Raw genomic sequence first — 13,165 nt, 5'->3', positions numbered from 1 at the left:
AAGTAGGCTTTTCTCCTGCTGACTCTCCTGTGGAGCTAGTAAGGGCTGGCAAGCAGACAGGGGACCGTTTGGTAATCACGTACCCTGAAACTCTGCAGGGCTTACCCACAGACTGGCTTGGCACAGAGCTTTTCTCTTGATCACCATGTAATCTATATCCAGTTCAATGAACACATACTTCCTGTCATACCTCTACTGCATTAACTTAGGAGTTAAGTCCTGCTTCTTCTAATTTGGAAAAGAATGAGTAACTTTATTACTAATATTGCACACACCCAGCACGGAGCAGTTACAGAGTACAGCCCTGATTTGCAGCTGAAAGCCCTTAAGGAAGAGACCATTGTTCTCCACCAGATGCTCCAGTCAATACTGGTTTTTCTCCCACTACACTCTGGGGAAAAAACTAATAGCTCTTCCCATCAGATCCTTAATATCCCAAGGATTTCTCTCCCAGAGACCTGTGAATGGACAAAGTGAGCTAGAACTATGTGCTTCTTTCCCTGGAGAATTGTAGGGAAGCTAAATTTGTTATTTCTTTTTCTACTTCTCAAGCGGAAAAAAAAAAGGGGAAGGAAAAAAAAGAAATAGGAAACAAGAAGAAAAAAGGAAAAAAAGAAAAAAGGGTTCTGTTTCAAATTGGTTTTGTCAAGTCACTTTTTGGGGTTTTTATGCTTATTTTTTACCTTGAATATATTAGGAAGAGCAAGACTGACTTTTCCTCAACACACAGGTAGATTGATTTGGGGCTCTCACTTTAGTTGATGGACTATAACTAAAACCACATTTATGCTAAGTATTTATCTGTCACTGGAGTTATGTAGCTATGTATAGAAGCACTGAGTGTATTGTACACTGACTTACTGAAATTCTCTCACTCAGCTTTCCAGTTCTTGATTTTTGCCTTGAGGTATCATGTAATTTATTCTGTCATGATAGATGACTTCTGTTGAAAATAGATACTTTGTGTGTGAAATGCAGACAGTTCTTTCAATGCCTCATATACCTCCTTCTCTTTTTTTCTTTTTTTTTTTTTTAAGTAAAAAATAATTGTGAGTCCATCTCCATCAGAAAAGGACAAGGGCACACAGGCAACTTACCTCCTGATATTTTCCAGGTAGGGGAATGCATTAATCTCTCAGAGTCCAGCAGAGAGCTGTGTATACACCTGACAACAAGGGAATTCCCCCTGGCTATGACTTGCCAAGTACCAGTAGATACAGAACACGAGGACAATTTGTTATTTCAAGTGAAAAGGCAAATGAAGAACTATTCTCCTTCTGCAAGGTCCAGGAGGTCCTCCACTCCCATCAGAAATCCCCTACCTAACCCTAGGAAGTCACCCTTGCCTCCCTTCTCACTCATGATTCCCAGCCAGGATCCCTAATCCTTTCTCCCCCCATGAAACACCAATTCTCAAGGTTTATTTACATTCCTGGGAATAGAGATCACAAACAAGAACAGCAGACAGCACACACCCGAACATACATTCTCATACACCCACATCCCCATGTCCAGGAGATCCTGAATTCAGAAAGTTATCAAGGGTATTTAAGAGTATCATAGTCTGGAGACTACTCACTCACCCAGCTCCCTGCAGTAGCTGTGTATTTATTATATACACATACCATAGAATCAGAGAATCATGGAATCTTAACATGCCGGAATGGACCTTAAAGATCATCTAGTCCCAACCCACCCTGCTGTGGGCAGGGACATTTCCCACTAAATCAGGTTACTCAAGGACTTATCCAACCTGGCTTTGAGCACTGCCAGGGTTGGGGCATCCACAACCTCTCCAGGCAACCTGTTCCAGTGTCTTGCCACCTTTACAGTAAAAAATTTCTTTCTAATATCTAACCTAAATTTACTTACTTATTGTCCTGTCATTACAGTGGTAGGAGGGAAGGAGGGAGAGCAGGAAGAAAGGAAGAAAGGAGGGAGAGGAGGGAGGAAGGGAGAAAGGGGGGAAGGGAGGAAGGAAACAGAAAAACAACAAGAAAGAGAAGAAAGGAGAAAGAAGAGAAAGAAGAGATCTAACCACTCACAGACAAAGCATTTTACTAAGCACTTCAGTTGGCTTCTGACCATGAGCTACAAACAGCATTTCAATTTTGATATTAAATCAAACCTGTCATTATTTCTTCATGATTATAAGGCTCCCAGAGTGAGGAAATTGCAACAATAGGAGGTGGACTGGAGAATGAATTCGGTAGGATGCCAGCTGTTCTTACTGGTAGGCAGCATCTTTGTTCTGACTGCATGACTCATAGGTAAATGCTCTCTCTTGTCACAGGCTCCTGTGATAGTTAGCAATGACAGTTATCTACTTTCCCCACCCTACACCCCCACTCTTTGCTCTGGCATGGGTCTCCTCCACAGGTTGTTGGTGGATCTCTGCATCCCTGTTGACCTCCATGGGCTGCAGGGGCACAGCTGCCTCGCCATGGTCTGCACCACGGGCTGCAGGGGAACCTCTGCTATGGTGCTCTGGAGCATCTCCTACCCCTTTTTCTCCACTGACCTTGGTGCCTGCAGGTCTGTTTCTCTCACATATTCTCACTCCTCTCTTCTCTGGTTGCAACTATATCTGCGTAATAACTTTTTTTTTCCTTCCTAAATATGTTATCCCAGAGGCACTACTGCCCTCACTGATAGACTTGGCTTTTGCCAGCAGTGGGTCTGTCTTGGAGCCAGCTGGTATTGGCTCTGTTGAAGATGGGGGAAGCTTTTAACAACTTCTCACAGAAGACTCCCCTCTAGCACCCCCCAGTACCAGAACCTTGCCATGCAAACCCAATACACTAAGTATGGATCAACCTGATTTTAGTAAAGTTTTGTAAAGTCATTGCTTTAGAAAAGCTCTGAAAAATATGAGTGTTCCTTTTCCTCAGTTAGATATAGCATTTCAGAAGTTTTAATGTTTAGAAAAATTCTGCTTACCTCTCACTATAGAAAATGCCAGTTTTATTGGTTTGGGAAAGAGACAAGCAGGCAGATTATAAGAGGTCAATAATACAATTACAATAGTAAGTGATATCCTGTGAGCAATCCACATTTCCTTTAGGCATATTTGCTCATATTGTAACAATGTTTTTTCACAGTGCCTTCATTCTGTTTATCCTTTCAAAACCTCTAAGCTTACTGTTGTGGTTAATAAATGCCCACATTTATTAATGCAGGACGTTATATTATACAGTGAGTACTATTACCTTCTGTCACTCACTACAAAAATGACCTACCTTGATTCATCTGAAAACTGAAGTAGGGTAAAGAGAACATGATTCAAGTTTCCTAGCTCATAAACCTCAACCTCTAACCACTACCCCATGTGTTTTTTTTCCTTTGGAATGCTATTTTTTAGCCCACTAACTGCAAACATTTCATTTTGGAAATGAAAAATTAGGATCTCACCATTCTTCCCTTCACCTTCTTGTCTATCCCAACGTGTAGCAGGGAATCAGTTGCTCTGAGTAAGCCCTTTTCCCTGCCAAGCTTGGGGAGCCCAATGCAAGAAGCATTTATATGTTTGTGTTTCGTACCGTGTAACAAACCTAGGCAGATGGAAATGAGAATGGGGATGCTGTGACAGAGGCGGAGATGGGGAAAGATCGTAAATTACCGATGCCCTGGGACCAGATCTGCTGGAACAGACAAAGAGAAGACTTTCTCAGAAAGAGGGCTTATTTTAATTCTTTACAAAGTGAAAGATGCAGGTTGCTAAGACAATGGTCCGTATCACTGCAGCAGTGTCATGAAAAATCCTTTGCCTTCAGTTCCCGTTGGCTGGAAATAGCACGTTTACAGTTAAATTCTACATCCAACGTAAAGATCTGCACTGACAGTAAGAAACAGGAGCAGACCGGAGGGAGCAAGGCCAAATGTTTAGCGATCGCCCCGGTCCCCGACGCCCCACACCCGCCCCCGGGTCCCGCCGCGCTGCCGGCCCGGCCCCTCCCCGCTGACGGCGCCGCGATGGCGGCGGGCGGGGCGCGGCTCACTTGAGCCGCCAACATGGCGGCGCTGCGGGATGTGGAGTTCGCGGCGCTGCAGAGCCTGCTGAAGGTGAGCGGGCCCCGGGCTGCGGGGGGACGGGGCGCCCGGCCCGGCCACGGGGGCTGCCGCGGCTGAGCGCCCACGCTTTGCTCCCCGCCAGGCGCCGTCCAAGGACGCCGTGCGGCAGCTGTGCCAGGAGTGCTTCTCCAGCCCGCCCGCCGCGCTCGGCCCGCTGGCCCAGCGCGCTTGCCCCGGGCTCGCCGCCGGCCCCGAGGAAGCGGAGCAGGTAGGGCCGGGCGGGGCAGCCGCGGGCCCCGGCGGGAGGGAGGGAGGCAGGCAGGCAGAGCCGCCGGGAGCGGGGCTAAGGGGGAAGGCGCCAGGAAGGGCCCGCAGGGGTGGCCCAGCTCTCGGGAAGGTGCGGGCTCCGCGGGACTGCGGCCGCTGCTGTAGCGGGAAGAGCTCGGTAACAGCGTCCCTCGGCCCGGGGCACGGTCCCGAGGGGCCGCACAGGGAGGCGGAAGGGAACTGGCTGAGGCTGCGAACCAGAGGGCAGCGGGGACCTCGGCTCCCTTCCTGCTAAGGCTGCCAAGCCGTGCTTGGATGACCGAGGCCCTGGCGGTGTCGGTCTCGCAGCAGAAGCTGTGTCCCTCCTGGCTGCTGAAGGTCTGTCCCGTGCTGTATGTGATGGTTTTCAACCCAGCAGAGCCCTTTCTCCTCTTCCTTTCTGACAGCTGGTATCTGCTTTGCACAACCTCACCAGGCATGTCGTGTACCGGGGCTTGACGAGGGCAGAAGATATCCTCTCTCTTTTCCCAGAAAACTTCCACCAAAATCTGAAAAACCTTTTGACTAAGATAATCTTGGAGAATATGTGAGTGCTACCCACTGCCATTTCCTTTCAGCTGAAGAGTTAAAGGCTTTGCATGTGGTTTGATATGTGGGTATTTGGCAACATGCAAAGGCTTGTTTCTGTGAATTTTGCATGTCCCTTAGGCATAATCACACAGGTTGGGATGAGTAGAGTTGAATGAAATATGGCAAACACAGCCATGAGCACAAAGGGTTTTCCCATGAATTTTGAAATTGACATGGGCCTCATTCCTGTCATGGAAAGGCCCTGTTATCCTAACAACTCACCTATGTGGTGGCAAAATGCTACAGATGACAATAAAGCTTAGAGGGCTAGATTTCAGCACTAGAAAATCCAGGTAGTATCCAGGTGCCTCTCTACTTGCCACCTAGGCTCAGGTGTGGAGGTGTGTTACACCTCAGGTGTGAGATGGTGGCAGAGGAGGGCAAATCTGCATCCTTGTACAACTCAGTGCTTGGGAGCCTATTGCTTTGATAAAACCAAGGAGAAACGTACATGCCATAAGTGAGCTGCACTTCCAGAAGAACCAATAGTTGGTCACCAGTTTGCCTACCATTACCCACCAGTGACAGCCTTTTCCTGGCACTCAGTAGGGTAGTCAGTCTCTGTCCCCTGCTTACCGCTGGTGACCCTTCTGTCAGGGATAAGCCACACTAAGTGCTTGCCCTACCTTTTTTCTTTTTTTTTCTCAAAACACTGTTGATACTGTTTTTCTCCACTTTTTCACAGCTCTGCTTGGAGGAATGAAGCACAAGCAAGTCAGAGTAAGTAGTAGTTCACATCTTGATGGAATTGATGTTTCCTGAGGTCATTTGAGCTTAGAGTATAGAACAGTGCATGGTAATGTAGCACGGGGTTATCACCATAGGGCTTAGATGGAGCTGTAAGATTGTGGCATCGCAGAGTTTAGCAGAAGCCAACAAGCTTGTATGCAGATCTGTGCGGCTGTGCTAAATTGTTTCTAGCTCTCAAGCAGTTCCATTTAAAGCTCAGTCTGTGGCTGCCTAGCAGGGTGCAGCGTATAGCAATTATTTGCAAAACTTTTGAAACTGAAGCACTCTGGCTTCCCCATTCAGGTCGTTAAGGGATGTTTGTATGCAATAACTGCACTGTAAAGGATATGTATATACTAGGGAATACCTTATCCTTGCATACTAGTCAATCCTGTGCATTCTTTCATTTCCATGCATCAGTAGGTGCACTGCATATATTTGTACCTGCTTTTTCTTCACCTTTCTAAACAGTGATGTAATTAAGAAATGCCAACTTTAACAATAGCAACATGGCCAACGAGTTACATCCCAATTAGGTGTTCTGTGCAGCTACAACACTTGGTTTTCTCCCCAAGAGGTTTTCTTTACAACCATAGCACTTAGAGGCTTATAACTGAGAGCTGATATATAACAGAGTACTCCAAGGTCTGCATGGATCCTCTTTAGCCTTTCCTTTGCCTGCAGAGGAGGTAATGTCCAACAGCTAAACAGTATTGGAAGACCTGGAAATACATTGTCCCTCAAAGTTCTAGTGGGAGAGGTAAGAAACTATTGCCTAATGCTAATACACTAGTTGCTTACACTAAACAGTGTTACCAAGGCAGATAATGCTTTCTCCTGTATCCTTAATGCTACCATGTTTTGGAGGAGATGAGAGCAAGCATGACACACCAGCATAACACACTGGCTATGCCTTCACGACCCAGAAGCAAGGCTGGCTGTGTGGCTCTTAGAGCACCACCCAGGAGCTCTGCTCAGATCCTCATGTCTTTGTGTTCATTAGATGAATATTTAACACTGTTGAAATGAGATTGTCTTCCAGGAATTGATGGATTATTTTAGTATAGTGTTCATGAAATATCTGACATACATTACATAGGGACCAAGGCAGGCATTCCAACAGACTGATCTGTGTTAACATAAAAAAGTGAATGGTTTCCTGCCCCTCCCAAGCCACCAGCAATCAATCTTCGCAAATTAACATACAAGGCTAAACAGATGCATTTTATGTTGTTGCAAATGCTGCCAAGTGCTGGCCCTGGATGTGAACTGGAATGTGTTCCAAAAGCAGGAGCATGGCAGCCAGTTGTGCACTGCCCCCTGAAGGTCTGCACAGGGAAGCAGCAGGAGGAGGGAGAAAAAATTCTGTTGGGCAATAAAGCACAGTTAGGAAGCAACCTGAGCCTCTGGAGTCAGTAGGAATGCTAGCAATCAACCCCTGGGGAGGAAATTAGGCACCTTATGATAGGCAGAATCCAGACAGGCTGCAATTGCCTACTGAGACAGCTCTTTCCTTAGCAGCCAAGATAGACCTGTCCTCATTTCCCTGGGAGGGCCCATGAGGTCTCCAGCCCTGAGCTACTGGTGTCAGTATTACAGCAGACTGTTAAATGGTTTCTGTTAGGCTGCATGTAATTAGAATGACATTTAAAATATTTGTAACGAATTGGCAGGACACGTGAAAATTGCAGTTTACCAGTACATTTGCTGTACTGCAGGATGCTTTGGTTCACAGGCTGGGTAACTTGAAATAGCATGTTTTATACTGCTGGATTTTGAGAGCTTTCCTATGTGCTTTCTTACCATTTTCAGAGCAGAGCAGTAAGCATGCAGGTCCCAGAGAAATTCCTGATGAAACACTTGTTGAGTGTTGCAGGCAGCAAGGCAGGGGATGAAGATGTAGAGAGGGCATCTTACTGCTCTCCTTCTCCCAGCTGCTTTGTGAATTGACCTATGCTTGTCTTGCACTGTGCTATTGTTGCATGTAATGATGGGAGAACCCCTTTTGTCCTTCCAATGTCATGAGAAGGCCTTCAGAGACTGGCTTATTTCAGATTAAAAATGATGTGAAGCAATGTAGTAGCACTAAAGTTGTACAATTCCTGGAGCCAGAAGTGGAGCAGCATGTACGTGGTCCACATGGTCACAGGCTCCAGGATCTGGTTTAATCATGTGCTGCTGGGCCTAACAGACCCATTTGTTTAATCCCTCAGTCTCCCTGCCTCGGCTGGTCGACATGGACTGGAGGGTGGACATCAAGACATCTTCAGACAGCATTATAAGAATGGCAGTCCCTACTTGCCTGCTTCAATTAAAGGTAATGTCAGTGGCTCTGAAGGACCAAAATAATCAAGTCTGACACCTGCCTTGCCAGTGGTAGTGCAAACCAGTTCAGACAGGCATCTGGTGCTTGCCTTTTGCCTGGTGGGCAGTTAGACTTGGAGATGATATTTGAAATGCCACAGAGCCTGGGAATGAGGCCTCTGATGGAAACTTTTTTTTTCAAGGGAGAATTTTCTGTGCATGAGGATGCAGAATTCAGCATATTTGTTCCCAATCACCATGGTTCTCTACAGAAAAAGAGAAAATAAATTATGAAGTCATTGTCCTTTAATTCTAAACACTCATCAGCATGTTTAGCTGACTTCATTAGCTGGGAAATTACTTTAGATCACTAATAACTTCCTTTACTAGCCACATCTATTATTTGGGGAGTATACCTAAACTTATTGCTTATGTTCTGCAGAGCTTTGGCTCCCCCCAACCAGTAAAAGTGGGATGAGTGGGTTTCAGAGGATGAGGAAAAAAATCTAATTTCTGTGTGTGGGGTGGGGTTAAGTATCCTATGTGGTATCTGCTAAGATGCTTTTGATACAGATGTGGCTTCCTGCCGCAAGTCTCTTCAAAATTTCCCAATACTCATGGCGGTAGATGCTCACTTGTGCTCTGTTAGTGGGAGTGCACTTCACTAGTGGGGCACATAGCTTAGAAAATATGCTGTGGTCCTTGAGGATGGAGCTGGATTCCACATTTAAAGCATTTTTCTTAATCTGCCTATTAAACACTGACTTTCGTAGTGGTACTGGAAAAACACGTGAATGAATTTTTAATACAACTAATGTCTGCATTCCTATTTTAAGATTCAGGAAGATGCTGCCTTATGTGGAAATAATCCTGTTGTTTCTGCACTGACTGTGGAACTGAGTAAAGAAACCCTGGACACTATGTTAGAAGGTCTAGGAAGGATTCGGGACCAACTTTCTGCCGTTGCAAACAAATGAATACTCAATGTCACAGATTCCAGCAGCAAGGAAGGGAAGTATTCTCTACCTACAGCTCTCGTATGTTGCAGTCTGGTGTAACACATCGTCTTGTTTTAACAAACAAAAATGAAGAAGTTTCTTTACTGAATTAAAGAGATAGCTTTTGAAAGCTAACACTCAAATATTCATTTGGTCTGATACCAAAAAGTGCTTTCCTAATGTATTGTTGAACAAAAGCTGTTCACCATTCAGAGCTGGGCTTAATCACAAGGATCGTAGCTGGAAAGAGCAAATAGCTGCAGCCAGTGAAACAAGTGCTATCCCTTTGCCCTGAAATGAGAATCTAAAAGGCTCAAGCTGGTTAATGGGCTGCCTTCCAGCATTAGAAAAAGAGGGTGCTTCTCTCTGGAATGTGCATGTACTAGGTGCATGCTAGATGTAGCACTCTCTCTCTCAATGAAGCACAGCTATGAGGCAGATTGTTATTACAGGACAATGCTTTGAAACAGGGCAATTATGCACATTCCCTTCTGATCAGCTGCATAGCACCATTTGCAAAATGACTAGTCTGAACATCTTTAGCAGGAACTAATTTCCTCCTTGTGTTTGACAAGAAAAAAAGGAGTTCACATAATTCATGTTGGGGTTTATTGGACTCTGGGCTTTCCTTTCCTGCACAAAAACCAGACTGGGAAAGTAAAGAACTGAAGGCTGTTGTCTGTACTGTAGGAAACCCTTCTGTGGTAATATGTGCCTATACTTCTCCAAAGTGTTCTGTTGTTGGTGTAAATCTCCATTTAATTAAAGAATGAAATGCTAATTGATTTTGTGAATCCTTTTCTGGAAGAGATGTCCTGGGTTACCTCAGCCTCTTTGTGATGGTGCCAAGTTTCTAGGCTGGTTTAATGGATGTGCATGTTTCTTGCTGAAGAAGGATCTTTTGTTTCCTGTTCAGATTGATTCATGTTCTACTGTCTTCTCTTCATTATAATACAGTTTCAGGGCACCTTTTTCCATGGGCACTAGCTCTGTGCAATAGTAAAGGTGATGACCCTGACCTAGAAGTTTATAAATATATGTGCATTGAGAGTGTGGAGGAGTTAAGTGCAGAAAATCAACAAAATTCAGACTCTTCTTTTTGATGGCCTTCTCTAATGCTGCAAACTAGAAGTCTGGATCCAAATGCTTTGTTTATGGCAAAGTCCCACCTGTCATGTAACATTTGGCTCTCCTTCAAGACACAAAACATTGTCTGTTGTGTTTGGAAACATGAAATCATTTAAGAAGTGTGCATAAACTACAAGAACTTTGTTAATTAATTTTATGCATCCCCACAGAGTGCAGGCTTAGAGTATAAGTGTAAATGAATCCTGTGCCTTTAAAAGATAATGATTTAGTGCAGCTCGTGCATCTGGATCAGCTGTATGACAAGTCACTTGTTAATGTCTACTTTGAGCAAAGATTATAAAGCGTAGTGTGATGTCAAGGCAAACTGGTATATTTCATGTATAATAGGGAAACCTGAAAGGAAAAGATGGATGTTTAAGAATATGTTCTGTAAGATTCAAGCTGTGAAAAACATCTTTAACAGACTACTTCAGTTTGAGGAAGTTTTGTTGCCTCTGCAGCCTAGCCTTAAAAAAATCTCAAATAGTTTATATAGTACTGTTTTAGAAGGTAAGAATCACCGAGGAGGATGATTGATGCAGGTGATGCAGGATGAAATACTGTAGTGTTAGAGGAGCTGAGGAAGTTCATACGCAGAGGAAGTCCTTGAGGTAAATACTAAAGTTATAGCCAAAATGTAGGGTCTAATGGAATGAAGAACTGATAGTTGCATAGAGTTCTCATGTAAAACCATTATACAACTATAGAATAGTTGTAAAGAAAAGAAAGACTTAAAACTGAGAAAGCTTTTCCTGTGTTGGAGTGGAGCTATCTGCATGTAGCTAAAAGTTGCTTGTTGAACCATAATAAAGGGGTGTGCCCACTGGATCAGAGACATGACAAACATGGCTTCAAGGGGTGTATCTCAAGTCATTCTGAAATAAGGTGCTGGTATTTTCTAGTGCAAGATTTAGGACGCTGTGACAGCTTGCCTTCAATCTTTGCCTAAATTGTTAGGTATTTTATTGTTGGCTCTTATCTCCTTAGCCAGAAAAGCTGAGACTGCTCAGAAAAAGGTATATAAAACAAGAGAGGCTGAGTAGGACTCTTATTACCCAGCCAGCAGGAGTACTTCACATTAAAGTCCATTTATGGGGACTGCTACACAGAGAACAATATGTGTGCTGCTTTTTTAAAATCAGTTAGATTTTCATCCTCCCTCCACATATTGCTGCTGTTTGGTAGGGCTAGCCTAAATGTACTCATCTCTTCTCTGTTATCAGCTTGTTATTGTGCCAACACTGTCCTCTTTTGTTTACTTCTTTCTTACCTTTCCATTTTTCCCTCATACTTATGAAGCAGTGAAATCCCTCTCCACTTTCAGTGGCTAAGCCTAGTAAGCTCTACATACTGTGCCTTTCAGAATCGTAGTGGCCATTCTTTACTCTACAGTTTGCATCTCTTGAACGGGGTCACCACCACAAGTCTTCCTTTGTGGAGAAGAATTGTCCAAGGACATTACTAAAGAACAAACTGTCATAGTATGCAAATCACCTGAATTTACTTCTTCCAGGAAACCACAAGCCTTCATGGTGAAGTGGAGCTTAAAAACTCCATCCTTATTTCAGTATTTGAGAAATGGAAAATATGTACACTGTTATCAAGTGATAATTCAGTTACAGGAACCAAAACAATGATACATTTATTTGTAAAGCGTAAGTATGCAAGTTAAATTCAAGTTGTAATTTCACAATTCAGACATTATATTGGATCTGACTGTTTAAAAAAGCATTAAAAATATTAAAGCTTACTTGGTTTTATTCAAAACAATACAAACTGCTTCCTTTTATTGTAAGAAAATGTGTACTTTAGGGTGTTCAGACTAAAAATTGTATAGACGTGATTGAGAGCAAGAAAAACTTCAGAATAAAACGCTTTAAGATTTCTAGCTTTGACTTCAGTTAATGATCTTTAAACATGGATTTAAAAACAGTAGAGGACAAGACTCATGATGGTTTGGTAAAGATATAATAACTACTCTGTATTTAAGTTTTGGGTTTAATATGTGAAAATTACATATTCAAGCTTTTCCAAAACTACCATCTGTACAAAGTTTTTGTTTATACCTGAGGTCTTACTATTTAACTTAAATCAAGGTATTTCGTTACTAGTAATATGGTTTAGAATTGTTTTGACCTCAGTTAAAAATGTTAGTTTCCATTTTTTTGGTATCTGATTTTCACTGAACATAACAGAGTTTATTTAACAGTATAGATTGAACCACTTGCCCAGGTCAGGATTGAAAAAGGCTTTTTTTGGTAACAAATCTGGGATAGGTCTCTTTTTAAATGAACTCTCTTAAAAATCACAACAGTCCACCTTAATCTCAGTTACTAGGTACTAGGAACTAGTTACTCAGGTACTAGGAATGACATACCTAGTGGTGTAATTTCTTCAGCTGCTTTATAGCTACTTGTTCTGAGTCATAATAGCCCCTACAAAAGTAGACAGTTTAATAAATTCAGCAGTCCTTTTTATGTACCCCTTAAATCACCTCTGGTGGCCTAGTGGTTAGCATGCAGGACTCTGACTGCTGCGACCCCAGTTCGATTCCTCGGTCCCCCGGGCAGATGGAGCCCGTTAGCCCTGTGAGGCCATCCATCTATGAGAAGGTCACTCTAAACAAACCTACGTCCTGAGGACCTCACTGCCATTGTCCAATCTTGCTTGGCCCCGGCAGATGAACCTTAGGATTAAAGGGTGGGCTCAGTTCAGCGCAGGCTGTGTCTCACCTAAAAAATCCATTGCGCAGGCTGGAAAGGTAAAAGACCTTTCCCAAAATCTTCGTTCGCGAAGACTGGCCATTATCATATCAAATCACCTCACTAAGCTGTAGAGTGGCAGCACTTGCAGCTGAGGAATCCCACCTCCCCAGACCCTTTTCCAGTGTTTTGACCCCTTTGTCAGAAGCTTTACTCCATGACACAGTAGTACACCATCATATACTTTCCCCCTATGGAGATGTTGTGCAGGTAGTTGCTGATTTTTCGCTCTGCTTTTAATGTAAGAGGTGACATTTGGGCCTTGCTTATTGAATAACTGACTTTTCCAAGGTGTGACTTGGTTAACGGTATGTAATTTAGTCTCCAGTTGGTTTA

The 13,165-nt window shown here is 43.6% G+C and overlaps 1 protein-coding gene across 1 annotated transcript; it reads left to right on the top strand.

Moving 5' to 3' along the window:
- The first annotated feature begins 3,949 nt into the window (after nucleotides 1-3,949).
- Nucleotides 3,950-11,953, top strand: COMMD9 (COMM domain containing 9). Its single transcript, XM_027704035.1, has 6 exons — nucleotides 3,950-4,062; nucleotides 4,154-4,279; nucleotides 4,725-4,864; nucleotides 5,594-5,628; nucleotides 7,851-7,954; nucleotides 8,778-11,953. The coding sequence occupies exons 1-6, from the start codon at nucleotides 4,012-4,014 to the stop codon at nucleotides 8,916-8,918; spliced, it is 597 nt and encodes a 198-aa protein (XP_027559836.1). The 5' UTR covers nucleotides 3,950-4,011; the 3' UTR covers nucleotides 8,919-11,953.
- The last annotated feature ends 1,212 nt before the right edge of the window (nucleotides 11,954-13,165 follow it).

The sequence above is a fragment of the Neopelma chrysocephalum genome, unplaced genomic scaffold (genome assembly GCF_003984885.1).
Source record: "Neopelma chrysocephalum unplaced genomic scaffold, ASM398488v2 Primary Assembly neopelma1_24, whole genome shotgun sequence".
NCBI classification, from domain to species: domain Eukaryota; kingdom Metazoa; phylum Chordata; class Aves; order Passeriformes; family Pipridae; genus Neopelma; species Neopelma chrysocephalum.
The sequence above is the reverse complement of the archived record's forward strand: the minus strand, read 5'-3'. Positions and strand labels throughout refer to the sequence as shown.